The sequence below is a fragment of the Phytophthora cinnamomi genome (assembly GCF_018691715.1).
Source record: "Phytophthora cinnamomi strain GKB4 chromosome Unknown Contig62, whole genome shotgun sequence".
NCBI lineage: Eukaryota > Oomycota > Peronosporomycetes > Peronosporales > Peronosporaceae > Phytophthora > Phytophthora cinnamomi.
The window spans coordinates 907,187-923,067 of record NW_027150995.1 but is presented as its reverse complement, the minus strand read 5'-3'; the positions used below and the strand labels follow the sequence as shown (position 1 = coordinate 923,067).

At 57.4% G+C, this 15,881-nt stretch overlaps 9 protein-coding genes across 9 annotated transcripts; 6 read left to right on the top strand and 3 right to left on the bottom strand.

Annotated features, from left to right (window-relative positions):
- Window positions 1-107: 107 nt before the first annotated feature.
- IUM83_06982 (uncharacterized protein) lies at window positions 108-362 on the bottom strand (the record flags this gene model as incomplete). Its single annotated transcript, XM_067931231.1, has 1 exon — window positions 108-362. One exon carries the CDS (start codon window positions 360-362, stop codon window positions 108-110), a length of 255 nt encoding a protein of 84 aa, XP_067787297.1.
- Window positions 363-3,840: 3,478 nt separating this feature from the next.
- Window positions 3,841-4,095, top strand: IUM83_06981 (uncharacterized protein; the record flags this gene model as incomplete). The annotated part of the gene is made up of 1 exon (XM_067931230.1): window positions 3,841-4,095. One exon carries the CDS (start codon window positions 3,841-3,843, stop codon window positions 4,093-4,095), a length of 255 nt encoding a protein of 84 aa, XP_067787157.1.
- Window positions 4,096-4,593: 498 nt separating this feature from the next.
- Window positions 4,594-5,286, top strand: IUM83_06980 (Diacylglycerol O-acyltransferase 2; the record flags this gene model as incomplete). The annotated part of the gene is made up of 3 exons (XM_067931229.1): window positions 4,594-4,674; window positions 4,758-5,012; window positions 5,122-5,286. 3 exons carry the CDS (start codon window positions 4,594-4,596, stop codon window positions 5,284-5,286), a joined length of 501 nt encoding a protein of 166 aa, XP_067787296.1.
- Window positions 5,287-5,511: 225 nt separating this feature from the next.
- IUM83_06979 (Neutral zinc metallopeptidase, Zn-binding site) lies at window positions 5,512-6,683 on the top strand (the record flags this gene model as incomplete). Its single annotated transcript, XM_067931228.1, has 3 exons — window positions 5,512-5,725; window positions 5,806-6,086; window positions 6,153-6,683. The coding sequence occupies 3 exons, from the start codon at window positions 5,512-5,514 to the stop codon at window positions 6,681-6,683; spliced, it is 1,026 nt and encodes a 341-aa protein (XP_067787058.1).
- Window positions 6,684-6,903: 220 nt separating this feature from the next.
- On the bottom strand, window positions 6,904-10,161 carry IUM83_06978 (Vacuolar protein sorting-associated protein; the record flags this gene model as incomplete). The annotated part of the gene is made up of 4 exons (XM_067931227.1): window positions 6,904-9,612; window positions 9,690-9,806; window positions 9,874-10,014; window positions 10,090-10,161. 4 exons carry the CDS (start codon window positions 10,159-10,161, stop codon window positions 6,904-6,906), a joined length of 3,039 nt encoding a protein of 1,012 aa, XP_067787057.1.
- A 224-nt stretch (window positions 10,162-10,385) lies between these two features.
- Window positions 10,386-11,429, bottom strand: IUM83_06977 (uncharacterized protein; the record flags this gene model as incomplete). The annotated part of the gene is made up of 2 exons (XM_067931226.1): window positions 10,386-10,760; window positions 10,836-11,429. The coding sequence occupies 2 exons, from the start codon at window positions 11,427-11,429 to the stop codon at window positions 10,386-10,388; spliced, it is 969 nt and encodes a 322-aa protein (XP_067787123.1).
- Window positions 11,430-11,733: 304 nt separating this feature from the next.
- IUM83_06976 (Drug/Metabolite Transporter (DMT) Superfamily) lies at window positions 11,734-13,096 on the top strand (the record flags this gene model as incomplete). The annotated part of the gene is made up of 4 exons (XM_067931225.1): window positions 11,734-11,809; window positions 11,907-12,185; window positions 12,297-12,531; window positions 12,619-13,096. 4 exons carry the CDS (start codon window positions 11,734-11,736, stop codon window positions 13,094-13,096), a joined length of 1,068 nt encoding a protein of 355 aa, XP_067787158.1.
- Window positions 13,097-13,321: 225 nt separating this feature from the next.
- On the top strand, window positions 13,322-14,169 carry IUM83_06975 (Ubiquitin-conjugating enzyme E2 G1; the record flags this gene model as incomplete). Its single annotated transcript, XM_067931224.1, has 4 exons — window positions 13,322-13,373; window positions 13,509-13,709; window positions 13,809-13,990; window positions 14,092-14,169. 4 exons carry the CDS (start codon window positions 13,322-13,324, stop codon window positions 14,167-14,169), a joined length of 513 nt encoding a protein of 170 aa, XP_067787122.1.
- Window positions 14,170-14,590: 421 nt separating this feature from the next.
- Window positions 14,591-15,454, top strand: IUM83_06974 (2,3-bisphosphoglycerate-dependent phosphoglycerate mutase; the record flags this gene model as incomplete). The annotated part of the gene is made up of 1 exon (XM_067931223.1): window positions 14,591-15,454. The coding sequence occupies one exon, from the start codon at window positions 14,591-14,593 to the stop codon at window positions 15,452-15,454; it is 864 nt and encodes a 287-aa protein (XP_067787121.1).
- Between the last annotated feature and the right edge of the window lie 427 nt (window positions 15,455-15,881).

Sequence of the window (15,881 nt, the reverse complement as noted above, 5' to 3'; positions counted from 1 at the left end):
CCTGGTGGCTGTGCGCAGCCGCTCCGACAGTCACGAACGTCCGCTCGAGTCCGTTCGCTTGCTGTGCTTCATTCAGGGCGGCTTGACGCTCGGCGGGCGAGGAACGCTTAGATGTACACCCAGCCGGAGCGCTCGAAGGCCGTGGACGGGTCCGCCTTCTCCAGCTTGGACTGCGGGGTCATGCCGCCGAAGTGCTTCTCTGCGGGCGCCTTGCCGGTCATCGGGCGGGCGATCACGTGCTTGAGCTGGTCGAACATGGCTGTGTTGGTGGTGGTGGTGATGTGGTGCAGTGAAAGAGGCTGGCTGGGCTCAGTTGACGGACGTGTGCTGCCAACGACGACGCAAATTCGGAAGTGAGCCATCCGCGGTTTTGTTGCCCAGTGCATGTACGGCTTCCTTCCTCTATCGAGTGGAAACCAAGCGTCGTTTCGCACGCATACCGCCGAAAGTACGACCCCGCGAGACATGATGGACAGCGCGCGGCTTTGTCGGCTGGCAGCCCAGTCTCTGTGTGCGCGACCGGTCGAGAAATGATACCCCGCCGAAATCGATTCTTGAAGTCGGCGGAGGGACTGCGCGCTGATTGGCTGATGGTGACATGGAAGCGAACACAGTGATAGGGACGCGTCACGGCCTGATTGACAAGTCTTTTTGGACAAACATCTGGCGACGCACACTCTGCGTTTGTATGACGCATCCCGTTCTGTGCGCGCGCACTGGGTCTCCGTCCCACAATGATCACGCGTCGCAGTACGACGCGTCACAGGTCTCGGCTTGCGCCGCTTGAGGATCGACGATGTTTGACGTTCAATGCGGGGCAGCGCCGGCGACGCAATGCCCCGGAGAATGCACTTGAATAGTCCGGCCGGCACCAAGCGAGGCGATGCCAATGCCTGTGGGTGGCATGGTTGAGGTCCTAGGCCGAGCTGATGCTGATTTTCTCCTGGCCTGCAGGCCGGCCGGGCGTTCGAGATCTCGGCGCTATCTATGCTGCGCGCCGCAAAGACGGCGGCGGTACTCAGCGACTGCTGCCACTTTGGGCCCTAAGCGGAACCTACTGGTACGAGCTGCAGACACGCGCGGCGTTTTCCAGCGAAAGCGCCGGCCGGTTTTACTCGGTCGCTGGCTTCAAGTGCCAGAAGCTGTGGGCGCACCGAGCAACGGATGCCTGCGGTCGTTGCTCAGGGCGTCCTTGTCGTCCTTGCCGTCTGAGCCAGTCGTGGTGATCGACTCTGTTTTGGAGGTCAAAGCATGGAGTTCGCGGGAAAATGCACCGTCACATAATTTGCGTCAAACGACCGGTCTGTTCTTTTTTGTCAGCCTCTGCTGTCGACGAAGCGCGTGTCGAGGCGCTGGCGCTGGGTTCGAGGCGAGGCTAGCAGGCTAGTGCTGCCGGGTCGGGCATGCTGAACTTGGCCCTGGGTGATGGTGCGTGGGGCGCAGCAGCCTGCTGAGGCCCAGCCAGCAGGGAGCCTATGTCGCAATTAAATTGCCATTTTGGGTATGATGCTACGTCAAATCGAATTAAAAACAGGTTTAGATAGTTCTCGCTTAGGGAATCTGGGGATTTCATAACTGTAGATTTATGGAGTAAAAGCGTTTATTAAATTAGTTTTGGCCTCGTCAATCGAACATTATTAGTCACGTGCCATGCGCCGCCGCTACGCGGCGGTAAGTCTATGGTTGGGTGGGCTTGGCCAAAACCAAGCAGTACCGTAAACCACGGGTTCATTGCAACGCTTGTAAAAAGCTCCCGTCCTATATAATTTGTTGGCAAATTCTCATTTCATCCAATCAGAGCTGCCTTCGATGCCCTCGCCGAGCAGCGGCCAAGTGTTTGTTTTGGCCAATCAGAAGTCCGGATTCGCATGAAAGGAATGCGGCATCAGGTTCTCGTTTTAGTAAGTTAGGGTGGCACGACAAATTAGAATGATCGGTGAATTGGCAATGTGTTGACATTCCAGGAGGTAGGGCAATCTTGTAACAGCACCAGCATCATGGTTTTGTTTGAATCTCGTGTGTGTTTGCTGCAGGTTATCTTTACGAGCTTGATACAAAGTTTCATCGAATAGCTTGCATAGTTTACTTCCTCTTTTCACGCTACTTACTGTGTTTTTAAGATTTATCCGGGAACTCGTCGCATTATCATTTTTGAATTCATTTCTTCAAAGCGGGACTTGCACCACATGACAGTTGACGGAAGAGAGCACGCATCAACTTTGCTAGGAGACCACGCGTGCCAGGCTCGCCATGAATCGGAGGAGATTCAAGCAACTCAAGCGATTTTAAAAAGAATCTCTTTATTCGGCGGAATTCCCTTACGATTATTACCATTGCTTGAACCTGCAACCAACACGGTATACTAGTACATACAAAAGTTGACCAAGCTGGTACTGTGGTTACAGGCCTGCCCTGCCTCCTTCTCTAAAACTAGTCTGCAGATGCCAATTCCGAGCTGACGTAGCATCCTTGTTATGTATCGTCTCGTATTTGCGGCAACCCAGCTCGCAAAAGCAGAAACAGGCTTCGGCGCTTGTTCGTCAGTTCTGAGCAGAATTGAGCAGAGCGCTCGCCGCCGCCAACAGTTCGCAATAGTCGCCCCTCATCTGGTTGAACCCCTGTGCTGCTTCAACATGCGCCACCATCTGCCGCTGCTTGGTTCAAGAACGCACACATACACAGATATCGCTGGATACCATACCCAAAATGGCAATTTAATTGCGACATAGGCTCCCTGCTGGCTGGGCCTCAGCAGGCTGCTGCGCCCCACGCACCATCACCCAGGGCCAAGTTCAGCATGCCCGACCCGGCAGCACTAGCCTGCTAGCCTCGCCTCGAACCCAGCGCCAGCGCCTCGACACGCGCTTCGTCGACAGCAGAGGCTGACAAAAAAGAACAGACCGGTCGTTTGACGCAAATTATGTGACGGTGCATTTTCCCGCGAACTCCATGCTTTGACCTCCAAAACAGAGTCGATCACCACGACTGGCTCAGACGGCAAGGACGACAAGGACGCCCTGAGCAACGACCGCAGGCATCCGTTGCTCGGTGCGCCCACAGCTTCTGGCACTTGAAGCCAGCGACCGAGTAAAACCGGCCGGCGCTTTCGCTGGAAAACGCCGCGCGTGTCTGCAGCTCGTACCAGTAGGTTCCGCTTAGGGCCCAAAGTGGCAGCAGTCGCTGAGTACCGCCGCCGTCTTTGCGGCGCGCAGCATAGATAGCGCCGAGATCTCGAACGCCCGGCCGGCCTGCAGGCCAGGAGAAAATCAGCATCAGCTCGGCCTAGGACCTCAACCATGCCACCCACAGGCATTGGCATCGCCTCGCTTGGTGCCGGCCGGACTATTCAAGTGCATTCTCCGGGGCATTGCGTCGCCGGCGCTGCCCCGCATTGAACGTCAAACATCGTCGATCCTCAAGCGGCGCAAGCCGAGACCTGTGACGCGTCGTACTGCGACGCGTGATCATTGTGGGACGGAGACCCAGTGCGCGCGCACAGAACGGGATGCGTCATACAAACGCAGAGTGTGCGTCGCCAGATGTTTGTCCAAAAAGACTTGTCAATCAGGCCGTGACGCGTCCCTATCACTGTGTTCGCTTCCATGTCACCATCAGCCAATCAGCGCGCAGTCCCTCCGCCGACTTCAAGAATCGATTTAGGCGGGGTATCATTTCTCGACCGGTCGCGCACACAGAGACTGGGCCGCCAGCCGACAAAGCCGCGCGCTGTCCATCATGTCTCGCGGGGTCGTACTTTCGGCGGTATGCGTGCGAAACGACGCTTGGTTTCCACTCGATAGAGGAAGGAAGCCGTACATGCACTGGGCAACAAAACCGCGGATGGCTCACTTCCGAATTTGCGTCGTCGTTGGCAGCACACGTCCGTCAACTGAGCCCAGCCAGCCTCTTTCACTGCACCACATCACCACCACCACCAACACAGCCATGTTCGACCAGCTCAAGCACGTGATCGCCCGCCCGATGACCGGCAAGGCGCCCGCAGAGAAGCACTTCGGCGGCATGACCCCGCAGTCCAAGCTGGAGAAGGCGGACCCGTCCACGGCCTTCGAGCGCTCCGGCTGGGTGTACATCTAAGCGTTCCTCGCCCGCCGAGCGTCAAGCCGCCCTGAATGAAGCACAGCAAGCGAACGGACTCGAGCGGACGTTCGTGACTGTCGGAGCGGCTGCGCACAGCCACCAGGCCAGCAGCCAGTCGAGGAGACCAAGGCCATTGCGGCAAGCGCAACTGGCGCGGTGCAGCAGCTCTCGTCCTGTTACAGTATTTATGTGGACAACCCTGAGCACAAGTGTACTTTTAAGTAAATGGGAACTCGCGAGAGCTTCCTTCCTTCACACCAACTAATGTAGCATGCATTTGATCCTTTTCAGTTTTGTACGTTGGTTTCCTTGCTTTGGTTAGGCTAGGGCGGCTTGTCCTCTAGCGGCCTCTCTGTCTTTGGCACTGATCTTTGCCTGGAGTGGAAGTTCAACACGGTCATTTCTTACCACGCAGCGCGGGCTTGTGCACTGCGGAGACCGACCGGCCGCCCCTTGGGATCGATCCCCGTTCTGCTCAGGCCTGGCCGCACCAAAATGGTCCGCGTGAAGGTGCGCGTGTTCACGTTCCCGTCGGACCCGAGGGAGCAGAACTCGTACGTCGTGGGCACCATCGAGGTGCGTGCAAGTCGACTCGCTTGCTACTACTACTACGCCGTAGTGCATTTGACGAAACTGCACTGCACCGCGCTGCACTGCAGGGCGGGCTACTGCCGGTAGTGGGCACGCTCAACCTCGACGACAAGGAGGTCGCGACCGTCACGTTCGCGCAGCTGCGGCCGCGCATCGAGCTGCTGCAGGGCAAGGACGTGACCCGACGCAGCGTTATGTTCCAGGAGGTGCTGGCGCTCATCGCCACGTCCGCGAACCCGCACCGCTGGCCGCCCAACGCCATGCAGACATACTGGTTCGGCCACTTCGCCGACGAGAACGAGGACGTGCCGCACGTCGTAGCGGTGAGCCGCCGTTCGGATATCCCTCATAGTCAAGCTCTGCATCTCATGCCGCTGCTGTTGTTGCTGTCAATGCCTGTCGCTATGCCTCTCTTATGCCTCGTTGTTCCAGGCAGTCGACGAGGATCGCCCCATCAGTCAGTTCCTGAACATGACGACGTCCAAGCAAACGGGGGACCTCATCCTGATCCCGCAGACGCAGCTCGGTCCTGTGTGCGAGCGGTGCTGCGAAGGGTGTGAGCTCTGCCCGCCCACTCAGAGCGGCAACAACCAGTAAACCGAAAGTTCTCATCGTCTTGCTGTTGGTTCAATGAAGCTTCTTAGCTACCACTGCACTACGCCCAATGATCCTATCATCGCGCCATGCCTGTCGTGTAAGTATCGAGCGTCCAATTATCGCTGACATCGTCCACTCCAGCGACTTATTAACTGCACAATCGACTTCAACTTGAAACGGACGATGACCACCGAAAGAATAGTCCTCTCTACCGTCCAATCAGTCATGGCGACGTCCTTCGCCATCGCCGAGGTCAAGGCGCTCGTGCGGCAGCCGCAGCGCGCGCAGGCGCAGCAGATCCTGGAGCGTCTCGCCGCCGCCGTCCTGCCGATCCTGACTCGCAGGCGCTTCTGCGTGCGGCGGCTGCTCGAGTTCTTCCCGAAGGATGGCTGCTTGCTCGGGATGAACGTGAACCGCGGCGCCAAAATCTACGTCCGCCGTAAGCACTCACTATTATTCACATGTAGCTGCCGTGACTGTGCTCTAACGACCTGCTGCGTGCTGTGTGGACTGGTGCAGTGAGACCCCAGCGGTCGCCCGGGTCTTTCCTGCCTTATGAAGCGCTGCTGGAGACGCTGCTGCACGAACTCACGCACATGGTGCACGGGCCCCACAACCAAGCGTTCTACCAGTACCTGGACGAGCTGAAGCAAGAGATGGAGTCGCTGATGGTGCGTGGGCTGGTGGGCGAAGAAGGCGCCAGGTTTGCAGGTGCCGGGGAGGGTCAGAGACTCGGTGGGGACAGTGCGGGCGTTCCGATTCGTGTTGCGGCCGTGCTGGCGGCGAGGAGACGAGAGCAGGTGGGTTGATGGGGGCTGCGAGGTGATGCTGCGAGCTAGTGACTTACTAGAGGCTGGTGTGCACAGTACAACTCGCTGCTCGGAGGCGAGAGGAGTCGACGGCTAGGATCGAAGACGTCGAGTGGTGCGTCCAGAGAGGTCCTCGACCCGCAGACACTACGACGAAGAGTGCTGGAGGCAGCCGAGAGACGCCGCCGAGACAATGAGCTCTGCAAAAATGTTTTGCGCGAAGGAGCTTCGCATGAGGTGCTTGGTATTGAGAGCAGCGACGAGGACGAAGACGCTTTTGCTACCAGCACTTTAAACAGCGAAGTATCGAATCCGCAGAGATCGAGCAAAGCGGAAGTTATCATTCTCGACGACGAGAAGGAGGCCGTTGCAGCTCAGGCTCATGTACGAGCAACATCCCGTCGATCTGACTACGCTACTCCACCCACTATCGACCTGGTGGAGGATGAAGACGAGGAAAAGAGCGAGAAGATGCCAAACAAGGTTAGGGACTCGAGCAGCCGTGAATTTGTCGTCGAGCGAAACCGAAAGCGCAGGCGGCAAGAAGACTTACTTAGAGTAGCATCCGATGTCATTGACTTGACATGAGGCTCGCCTCGATGGTGCTGTGCTGTCACCGTATCGGGAATCGTGTAATGATACAACTGCATCCTATGACTCGGCTTGGTTTGCTTTCGCATCTTTTGCTGACCAAAATTACACTGTAGAGTCAACACAAAATCTAGAGACTACGATCATGTTCAGCATCGCAGAATAAACAAACAGCAAAAACAAACGCCTGTCATAACAGAAGCTTGAGTTCACACAACTAAAACTCGGCGCTGAAACGCGTCTCAAAGGAGCCCTCGTCTAGCACGACCTCGTTGCTCTTGAAAATGCCCTTGCCGAAGTACTCCGCGATAGTGTGGAAGCCATCTGCTGCAGTCTCGAGTTGGTTGTAGAACTGCTCGTGATTACCAGCTTTCTGCTCGAGCTGTGTCTTGAGTCCCAGAATATGGCGGTGGTCCATCGAACACGTAATACACTCGCGATCCGTTTCCGATATGCAATTCAGGTGGAAACTATGTTGGCACATGAAGTGCACCGCGGGCAGGTCCAGGTCGTGGTTGCACAGATCACATTTTGTTGCCTGGAAAACCACAGCACGACTGCTCAGCTGCGCGATCTCTTCCTTCATTTGCTTGGTATCGCCCTTGAATGCCTTAATCTTCTCCTCGTCTTCTTCGATCTTCTTTTCGTCGTTAGCCAACTGGTTCACCACATACTGCTTGATCACTGAAACAGGCAACTCGCGTGATTGACTCAGGACCTGAACAACCTGAAGCGGAGGAATCGCCGGATTCGTGTCGATAAGAGCAAGTAGCTGTTTCAGTTCCTTCCACTCCTCCCCACTCGTAGCCCCCTTGGGCAGCGGCCCTCGCTCTGCGAAATACTTGAGTGCCAATGACCACAGATTCGGGTCCTTATCTCCGTGCTTGCGCACTTCCTCTAGAATGCTCTGGTCATCGTTCTCCTCAATGTGGAATTGTACCAGCATGTGGTACATGTGAAGCTTGTTGTACAGGTAGCGCTTACCCTTCTTCATGCCATGCATCTGCAAGTGAATGAGCGCATGGTCTTCGTCGTACTTCACGCGCGGGTTGTCAAGAATACGCAGAACAGCTTCTTCTTTCTCCTCGACTGAGCGAGCACCATTTTCACCCTCGTCATCGTCGCTGAGAACCATCTCGAGCAGTGTGTTGCCAATAGACGTGTTGCTCACAGTCTCCACCTCGACGATGTACTGAAGGAACTCCTTGAGCTGCGCGCGGTGCGACACGAACAAATGCAAGAAATCGCCAGGGTCCGATTTTAACGACGGGTTACCCGGAACGAACTTGCCCGTGCACAGTCGCTTCAGTAGCTCCGTAGTAGGCCCAGGCATGTGGGTCACTAGCGTGCGTCCATATTTGCGCAAATTCGAGTCGGCCTCCGAAAAGCTCAGGTGTTCAATGTACTCAAGCGCATCAGCGACTCGCTCCTTCTCGCTATCCGATAGCGCGACGGAATCCTCCGAGTCGACGTAGCTAATGTGATCCAGCTGAATCTTGAGGTACCAGCTGTGCTCCTCGTGCTTCTTTGCCAGCGTCAGTGCGTGCTGGGGGTAATTCTCCCACAACACGCTAATTGCAGTCTCGACATCGAAGTTAAGGTTGGCTGCTGAAGCACCTCCGTTTCTGGGAGTCAAATCACCAGAGTCACTGCCATTCTTCGTTCCGTTCTTCTTGGCATCGATCACTTCGTCCAGCTGGATGAACTTGTCCAGCTTCTTGACATCCTTGAGCTTAGTGTAACAGTTCAAAAGCAACGTTGTGTGCTCGGCATTCGCAAACGCCTTTTCGTGCAAGGCTTCGAGGTAGGCTGTGAGATTGTGAATGCGCTGGGCATCCAGGAATCGGCGAATTACGTACGATGGCTCCACGTGACCGATAGTACGAACATACTGACGCAGCGATCCATCGTAGTCTCCCTTCTGATAGAGGTGATCTCCGTACATGCGGAAGATATCGATGATACTGTTCACATCGTAGTTGGAGCTGAATGCCAGCGAAATGGCAATCGAGTACAGGTTCTTTCGGAACAGGATTTCCAGCTTCGACGTAGTATCCTTTTCGCTCAGGCGGTACACATGGCCCATAGAAGACACCACAAAGATGGCGCCAAACTCACACACAACATGGCGGACTTCCTCCATTTCGTCCAGCCCAAAGCGTGCACCGGGAGCACGAGCGTTTGGCGCTAGCGGCGGCTTGCGCATAGGTCCCTTGGGGTTGGTACTTGTCAGCGTCCAGTTAAAAGCGATGAATTTGTTCTGCAGATCGTACACATTAACCTGGTGTCGACCACGCGGATCCACGTGCGCCACCAGCAGGTAATGCTTAAAGAAGCACAGATACTTCTTCTCGCCCTCAAAGCCGAAACACACGGAGCGGTCTTCCGTCGTGTAGAAGTACACAGCATCAGTCTGCCCCACGGCAATCTCGCCCTCCTCGTTCACACAAGAGCAGTACATATCCACGCCGCGCTCATCCAAAACCGTGGTGCGCGGGGGGAGTGCAGCAGCACCGCCAGCGCTCTTCACCAGCGCCGGGTCGTCGTGCGAGCAGTGGTAGCACGTAAGCCCACGCCGTGTAGATGCATACAAAAACACATGCGCCACCGTCGCCGTGACCGGTTTGCTCGTGAACGCCAAGCCCGTGACGGGGTATTGGCCTGCAGGCTGCAGCAGATGAGGAGGGCGGTCAGCACGGCGCTTCAAGTCGCTGCGGAACAGGATCACCGCGCCGTTCTTGAGTCCCACCGCGAACTGACTCAAGTCGTCGTTCACTGCGAACGCCGTCACCGCCTCCTCCGGGTACTTCTTGGCGAAGACGGGGATCTGCTGCAGCAGCTTGGGCTTGCCCTCTCTGTCCTGCTGGTCCGTGCGCCAGAAGCGCACCACCGCCGTGCTCTTGCCCGTCGGCTTGGTCGTGTACATCTGCAGCAGCATAGCTCAGCCTCTATACAATACTAATAACTTTAAAGTAAAATAAAATAAAAAATAAATCCGCGCACCTCCTCTGCATTCGGTCCTCGACCAGCTTCGGCGATGGCTTTGGACTGTTCGCGCAGCTCCTCGTCGCGCGGGTCGATGCCGTCGCCGATGGTGACCAGCACGTTGCTGCGCTTCATCTGTTGGCACGAGGAGGTTTTAGAATCTGGTTCCGTTCCAATTGCAGTGGAATTGACTCATCCGTACCATGACGACGTGCGACACGAACAGCTCGTGGGCCTGGAACTTGCGCGCCTCCAGCGAGCGGTTGGCCAGGTGCACGAAGCCGTCGGCGTCGCCCACGCAGATGAGGCCGCGGTTGGCGCTCATGCTGGTGATGTCCACGCCCTGAGGTCAGGCAGACGGAGATTGCTCGGCGTTAGAGGCGCATTTGGACGACAGAGAGGAAAGACGGACGCGCACCTTCATCCACGGCCCATTGGCGTCCTTGAGCACCTCCTTGTCGAAGAAGGCGAAGCGTCTCCACTGCGCCATCGCGTCCCGCCCTCGCCTCGAGTTTCCTCGCGTTCTCCCCCTTTTCGTGCGAATGATACCGGATCACAATTTCGTACTTAGTGGAGGATGAAACGGTATTACGAGCCCAAAATTAGGGTAGTTTTGGGTACGCGTTGCAGTTTGTTTATTGATCGATGTTTTTGCCACGAAATAGATAGGGTACTAGTACCAGGTACATGCACTTGGGATTAGGCGGTCGTTGACTAGGTATCATCAGTTAGGATATGTTCCATGAGGTCCTCGTCCACGTCGTCGAGGCGGAGATCCGATCGCTGGGACCGCGTAGACTGCTTGGGCCATTCGGGCGTCCGCCTCTCGCTGGTTCTCACGCGGATGACAGGGGTGGTTTGGATATCGGGCTGGCCGTGGTCCGCTTGGTTGGTAGGTGCGAGGAATGCAGACGTCGCGATGGTGATTTGTGATGTTCTTGTTGTTGCCCCTGAAAATGACTCGACGTCGTCTAGTACTAAACTCCGACTGTCTTCCAGATCATCGTTCGAGCCGTGCGATACTTCCTCCGTGCCACGGGAACTCCGACCACTCGACGCGAAGAACGGCCGCGACGACCCTCTCGCCGACTGGAGAAAGAGATCAAACAAAGAATGTCAATTCATAAAGAAGCAGAAACGGTCTCAGTCGCGTCATGGTCTTACCTGGGAGCGTGTCAGTGGAGGTTGAGATTCTGGCGACGGCACGTCGCCCTTTCCAGACGGCGTCTGCGGCGTCTTCCTCCAGTTTTCAAAGTTGAAAAAGCGCGAGCGGCTGTCGGGTGACGGCGCTTTCTTCGCGTCTTCATCCAGTGCATACGCATCTTTGATCTGCTCAAAGTGTTGCTGCCTCGCTTGGGGGCTTTGCTGCAGCAATGGTTTGACATTCTTGAGCTCGTTGAGCTGCGTCTGTGCCCGCACGAGCTTCGGCGGAGGCAGCTTGGTTTTCTCCTTTTTGGTACGTCGCCGCTTCTTCTTCTGCTTCTCGTCCTTCGCCTTCTGACTGTCCGTACTCCCTCCTGTCCGGGCGTCGGGTGGTTTGCTAGGAGTCGCAGACCCCGTCGTGGGCCGAGGCGGCGGCTCCTGTAAAAGTGATCGCACAACATGCGTCGTGCCGCCCTGGGCTGGAGCGACTCCCTTCTGGCGCTTGTGGTTGCTGGCCTCCCGTGGGGGCTGCGGCGTGGGGTCCTCAAACACCTCGACGGCTGTAGTCTCCGGTTCGATCCTGCGCGGCTGTGGCTTGGAGCTCTTCGCCCCCATGGCGCGAGCAGCCCGCCGGATTTGCCGGGGCTGAAGCTCCACCAACTTGATGGTGCTTTGATGGGTCCCCGCTCGCTCAATGCAGCAATGTGCACGTCCAGCCTCAGCCGGACAGACGTGAAGACGATTAGCTTGAAGCTATATGTAGCCATGCCCGCTATTTTGGGTCGATGACGAAACGATCGCCGCGGATTGGCTGATATATTCAAACCAATCGGATGCAGCCAGCCTGTCCCTTAGCCAAAGTTCAGTAGCCACGTTGTGAGCCGCCGGAACACTTTGCATCTGGTCCTCGACGGCAGCGATGGGCGAGCTCCACGACAAGAAGGCCGCGTTCTCGCTGCGCAGCACCGAGAGCAAAGTCGCGGTCTGCATCGCTGGTGCGTGGCGTTATCTGCTGCTGCTGCTGTTGCTGTTGCTGCTGCAGTGTTTGTGTGGATTCGGACTGACCCTGTGGCTGCGTGCGGTGCTCACCAGGCTGGTACGTGATCAGCCTCGTGACGCTCTGGACCAACCGCTACGTGGTGGCCAAGCTGCGCGTGGACTCGAACCTGCTGTCGCTGGCGCAGCTCGGCATGTCGGTGGTGGGCGGCCTGGGCTCCGAGCTCTACCTCGTGGGCTGGACGGTGTGCAAGCGCGGCTTGCGGAAGATGCTGGGCAACGGGCTCAAGGACATGGTGCTGCTCGCGGGCGTGCGCATCCTCACGGTGCTGCTGGGACTCACGGCGCTCAAGTACATCGCCGTCTCCTTCACGCGTACGTTGCGTGTAGTTTGCATTGCATTGGGGCGAGCTGTGCTGCACGGGAGACAGAGCTCGTCGTGACGTTGTGGATTGGGCTCCTGACGTATCTATCGCTCCTCTCCAGAAACGATCAAGTCGTCCGCGCCGTTCTTCACGGTCGTGTTGACCTACTTGCTGCTGGGCCAGCGCACGGGATGGAGAGTGAACTTCTCGCTGGTGCCAATCGTGATGGGGCTCATCTTCTGCAGCCTCTCGGACAGCTCGTTTCATGCCATCGGATTTATCGCTGCGCTCATGTCCAACTGCGTCGATTGCATCCAGAATGTGTTGACAAAGCGACTGCTCAACCGATCTTACTCGTACGTTCTCATGGATTTTTACACGACTCGCGAATACTGGCGCTCTTCGTGCTAACCAGCCAGTCACTTCAACTTGACATCTTGCAGGACCTCACAGCTGCAGCTGTACACTAGCATCATCGCCGTAGCCATGCAGCTTATGTTTATATTCTACAACTGGATGGCGACGCCGCCCGACCCGGTACTTGAGGCCAACAAGACGGACCGCTCGTCGATGTTCGTCTTCCTGCTGCTCGTCGTGGACGGCATGTGCTTCTACATCCAGAGCGCGCTGGCGTACATGCTCATGAGTCTGGTGTCACCGGTAACACACAGCGTGGCCAACTGCGTGAAGCGCGCGCTGATCATCGTGCTGTCCATCTACCGCTACGGCGAGGACGTGACGCCGCTCAACTGGTGCGGCATGGTGCTCGTGATCTTCGGCGTCTACGTATTCAACAGCGCGTCCCGTTTCGAGCGCGAGCAGGCGACCAAGGGCCCCACCATCGCGCCAGTGACCTCCGCTTTTGTGCAGACCAGCACCATCAGCTCGCTGTCGGAGATCCGCATCGAGAAAGGAAGATGAAGCTCTCCACAGCCGAAGTGTCCATGTCAGGAGGACGCTGAGCTAGAGTTGTAGTTTAAAAACTGTAACGGATCCTATAATTCGTGTTTCTTTGGTCGTTCCTACAGCTACTTTTTGACCAATCAAAACGACACAGTTGTTGATGTGCACCACTCCGAGCTCGGGCGGTTGAGCCACGCGATCACAACCGAAAAAGGTACTGGAGCCTCGGATCGAGCGAGAAGCATGGCGGGCGCGACGGACTACGCGAAGGAGCTTCTGCGGAGGCAGTTTCTAGGTGCGTGACGCTGTTCCCCTGTGTCCGGAGCCTCCAATCGCCGCATTCCCCGCTCGAAAGCGCGCCCTGGAGGCTGAGTAATCCCCTTCTAACTGTCGGACTCGTACGTCTGTGGGCGGATCTTTGGGCGCCTAGAAATGAGCCGCAACCCGCCCGAGGGCGTCTCTGTCGGCCTGGGCGACGACGAGAACATCTTCAACTGGGAGATCTTGCTGGTGGGCCCGCCCGACACGCTGTACGAGGGAGGCTTCTTCAAGGCGCTGCTCGAGTTCCCCGCCGACTTCCCCAACATGCCGCCCAAGATGACGTTCAAGTCGGAGATGTGGCACCCCAACGGTGCGTCGGCCTCGGCTGCAGATGGAGCTATAGTGTGTGCACGTAGATGGTGCTGACGGAGGCTCTTGGTGTTGGTATTATTGTTGCTGCTTGCTGCAGTGTACCCGAACGGCGTGGTGTGCATCTCGATCCTGCACCCGCCTGGAGAGGACCAGCTGAACCAGCAGGAGACGGCGGACGAGCGGTGGCGCCCGATCCTGGGCGTCGAGTCCATCTTAGTGTCGGTCATCTCCATGCTCTCGGACCCGAACGACGACTCGCCCGCCAATATTGACGCTGCGGTACGGCGCACAGATAGATATTTGCAAGAAAGTGGCCGCAGTAGCTGTTTCCAGTTCGTGTGGCTGACTCACCGGTTGATATTTTGGTGACGACCTGTTAGGTGGAGTGGCGAAACGACAAGGACGGCTTCAAGAAGCACTGCCGTCGCATCGTCCGGAAGTCGCAGGAGGATATCTAGTCAGTCAACAGCCTCCGTGTCTTGCGGCGCTTGTTGCACTGGGGACTGACTGCAACTCGTAGTCCTGCACCCTCGTGTGCTTCTGTGCGCGCTGCTACACTCGCATGCTATAAAACCGAGCGTCGTCTCTGAAGTCGTAGTGTCCTGCCTGCCATTCCGAGACGCGAACGAACTGAATGCATTCACTTTTGATTTCCACCCCTGTTGCTGATGAAGTTGCCGCAATGCAGTGCCTGCAGACGTGCATCTTGCCGCCCGTCGAGCCTCACCATCTCTTCATGAGCAAGCCACCCTCGTCCGGCATTGGCCGGCTCGTGGCCACACAGAAAAGCGCCTACACATCCGGCGATCCGACTCCGGCGACTCGCCCCCAAGCAGAAACGAATCCGCGCCGCTCCCCTCAAGCCACCAGCACACCACGATGGTCCTCGCGCTCCGCCGCTCGCTCGCCCTGTCCTCGCGCGTGGCCAACCGCTCGCTGGGCATGCTGCACCAGCAGCAGAAGGCCATGAAGCACACGCACACGCTGGTGCTGATCCGCCACGGCGAGAGCGAGTGGAACAAGAAGAACCTGTTCACGGGCTGGTACGACGTGCAGCTCTCGGAGAAGGGCAACAAGGAGGCGGCCGCCGCCGGCCAGCTGCTCAAGCAGGAGGGCTACACCTTCGACGTGGCCTACACGTCGTACCTCAAGCGCGCCATCCGCACGCTGTGGCACGTGCTGGAGCAGAGCGACCAGATGTGGATCCCCGTGCACAAGACCTGGCGCCTCAACGAGCGCCACTACGGCGCGCTCACGGGCCTGGACAAGCAGGCCACCGTGGAGAAGCACGGCGCCGAGAAGGTGCTCGAGTGGCGCCGCAGCTACAACATCCCGCCGCCGGACCTCGACACGTCCAGCGAGTACTACCCGGGCAACGACGTCAAGTACCAGGACGTGCCCAAGGAGCTGCTGCCCCTGGCCGAGTCCCTGGAGCTCACGGCCGAGCGCGTGCTGCCCGAGTGGGAGAGCACGATTGTGCCATCCATCAAGGCCGGCAAGAAGGTGGTCATCGCCGCGCACGGCAACAGCCTGCGCGCGCTGGTCAAGCACCTGGACAACATCTCGGAGGACGAGATCACGGGCCTCAACATCCCCACGGGCGCGCCGCTCGTGTACCACCTGGACGAGAACCTCAAGCCCATTGCGCACAAGGACGCCATCGCGCCGCTCAGCGCCTTCTACCTCGGCGACCAGGACGAGATCCGCGCCCGCATCCTTGGCGTCAAGAACCAGACCAAGTAAGCGAGGAGCAGCGCTGGCGTCGTGCGCAGTAGAAGCCATGCGTTGCAAACAAGCGCATTAATAAACTACTTGCTTGCTATGCCCCATCGAATCTCTCCTTGGCAGCTTGCCATCGTGTTGGTGTAGATAGCGCGACGCACCTACATCTCACTCGATTTGAAGTTGTCGTGTGCCGATGCAATGCTCGATTTGATGGTGGCGCGAGAAACGCGAGACGATTTCGTGCGCGTCGCGGTGAGCTGAATATTGTACACGAATGTAATAGCATCCGCACGGCGGAGTGTCGATTCTTGGCGAATACAGGTTCGAAGCTGCTTCACGAATGCGTCAAGCAGGCGTTGCGTTTGTGACATCAGTGCTTTTGCTTTTTATTTGTTTCTTGTGTGCTGTCGCTATATGTGCAGTGGCTTCTGCAGCCCCTTGCGCA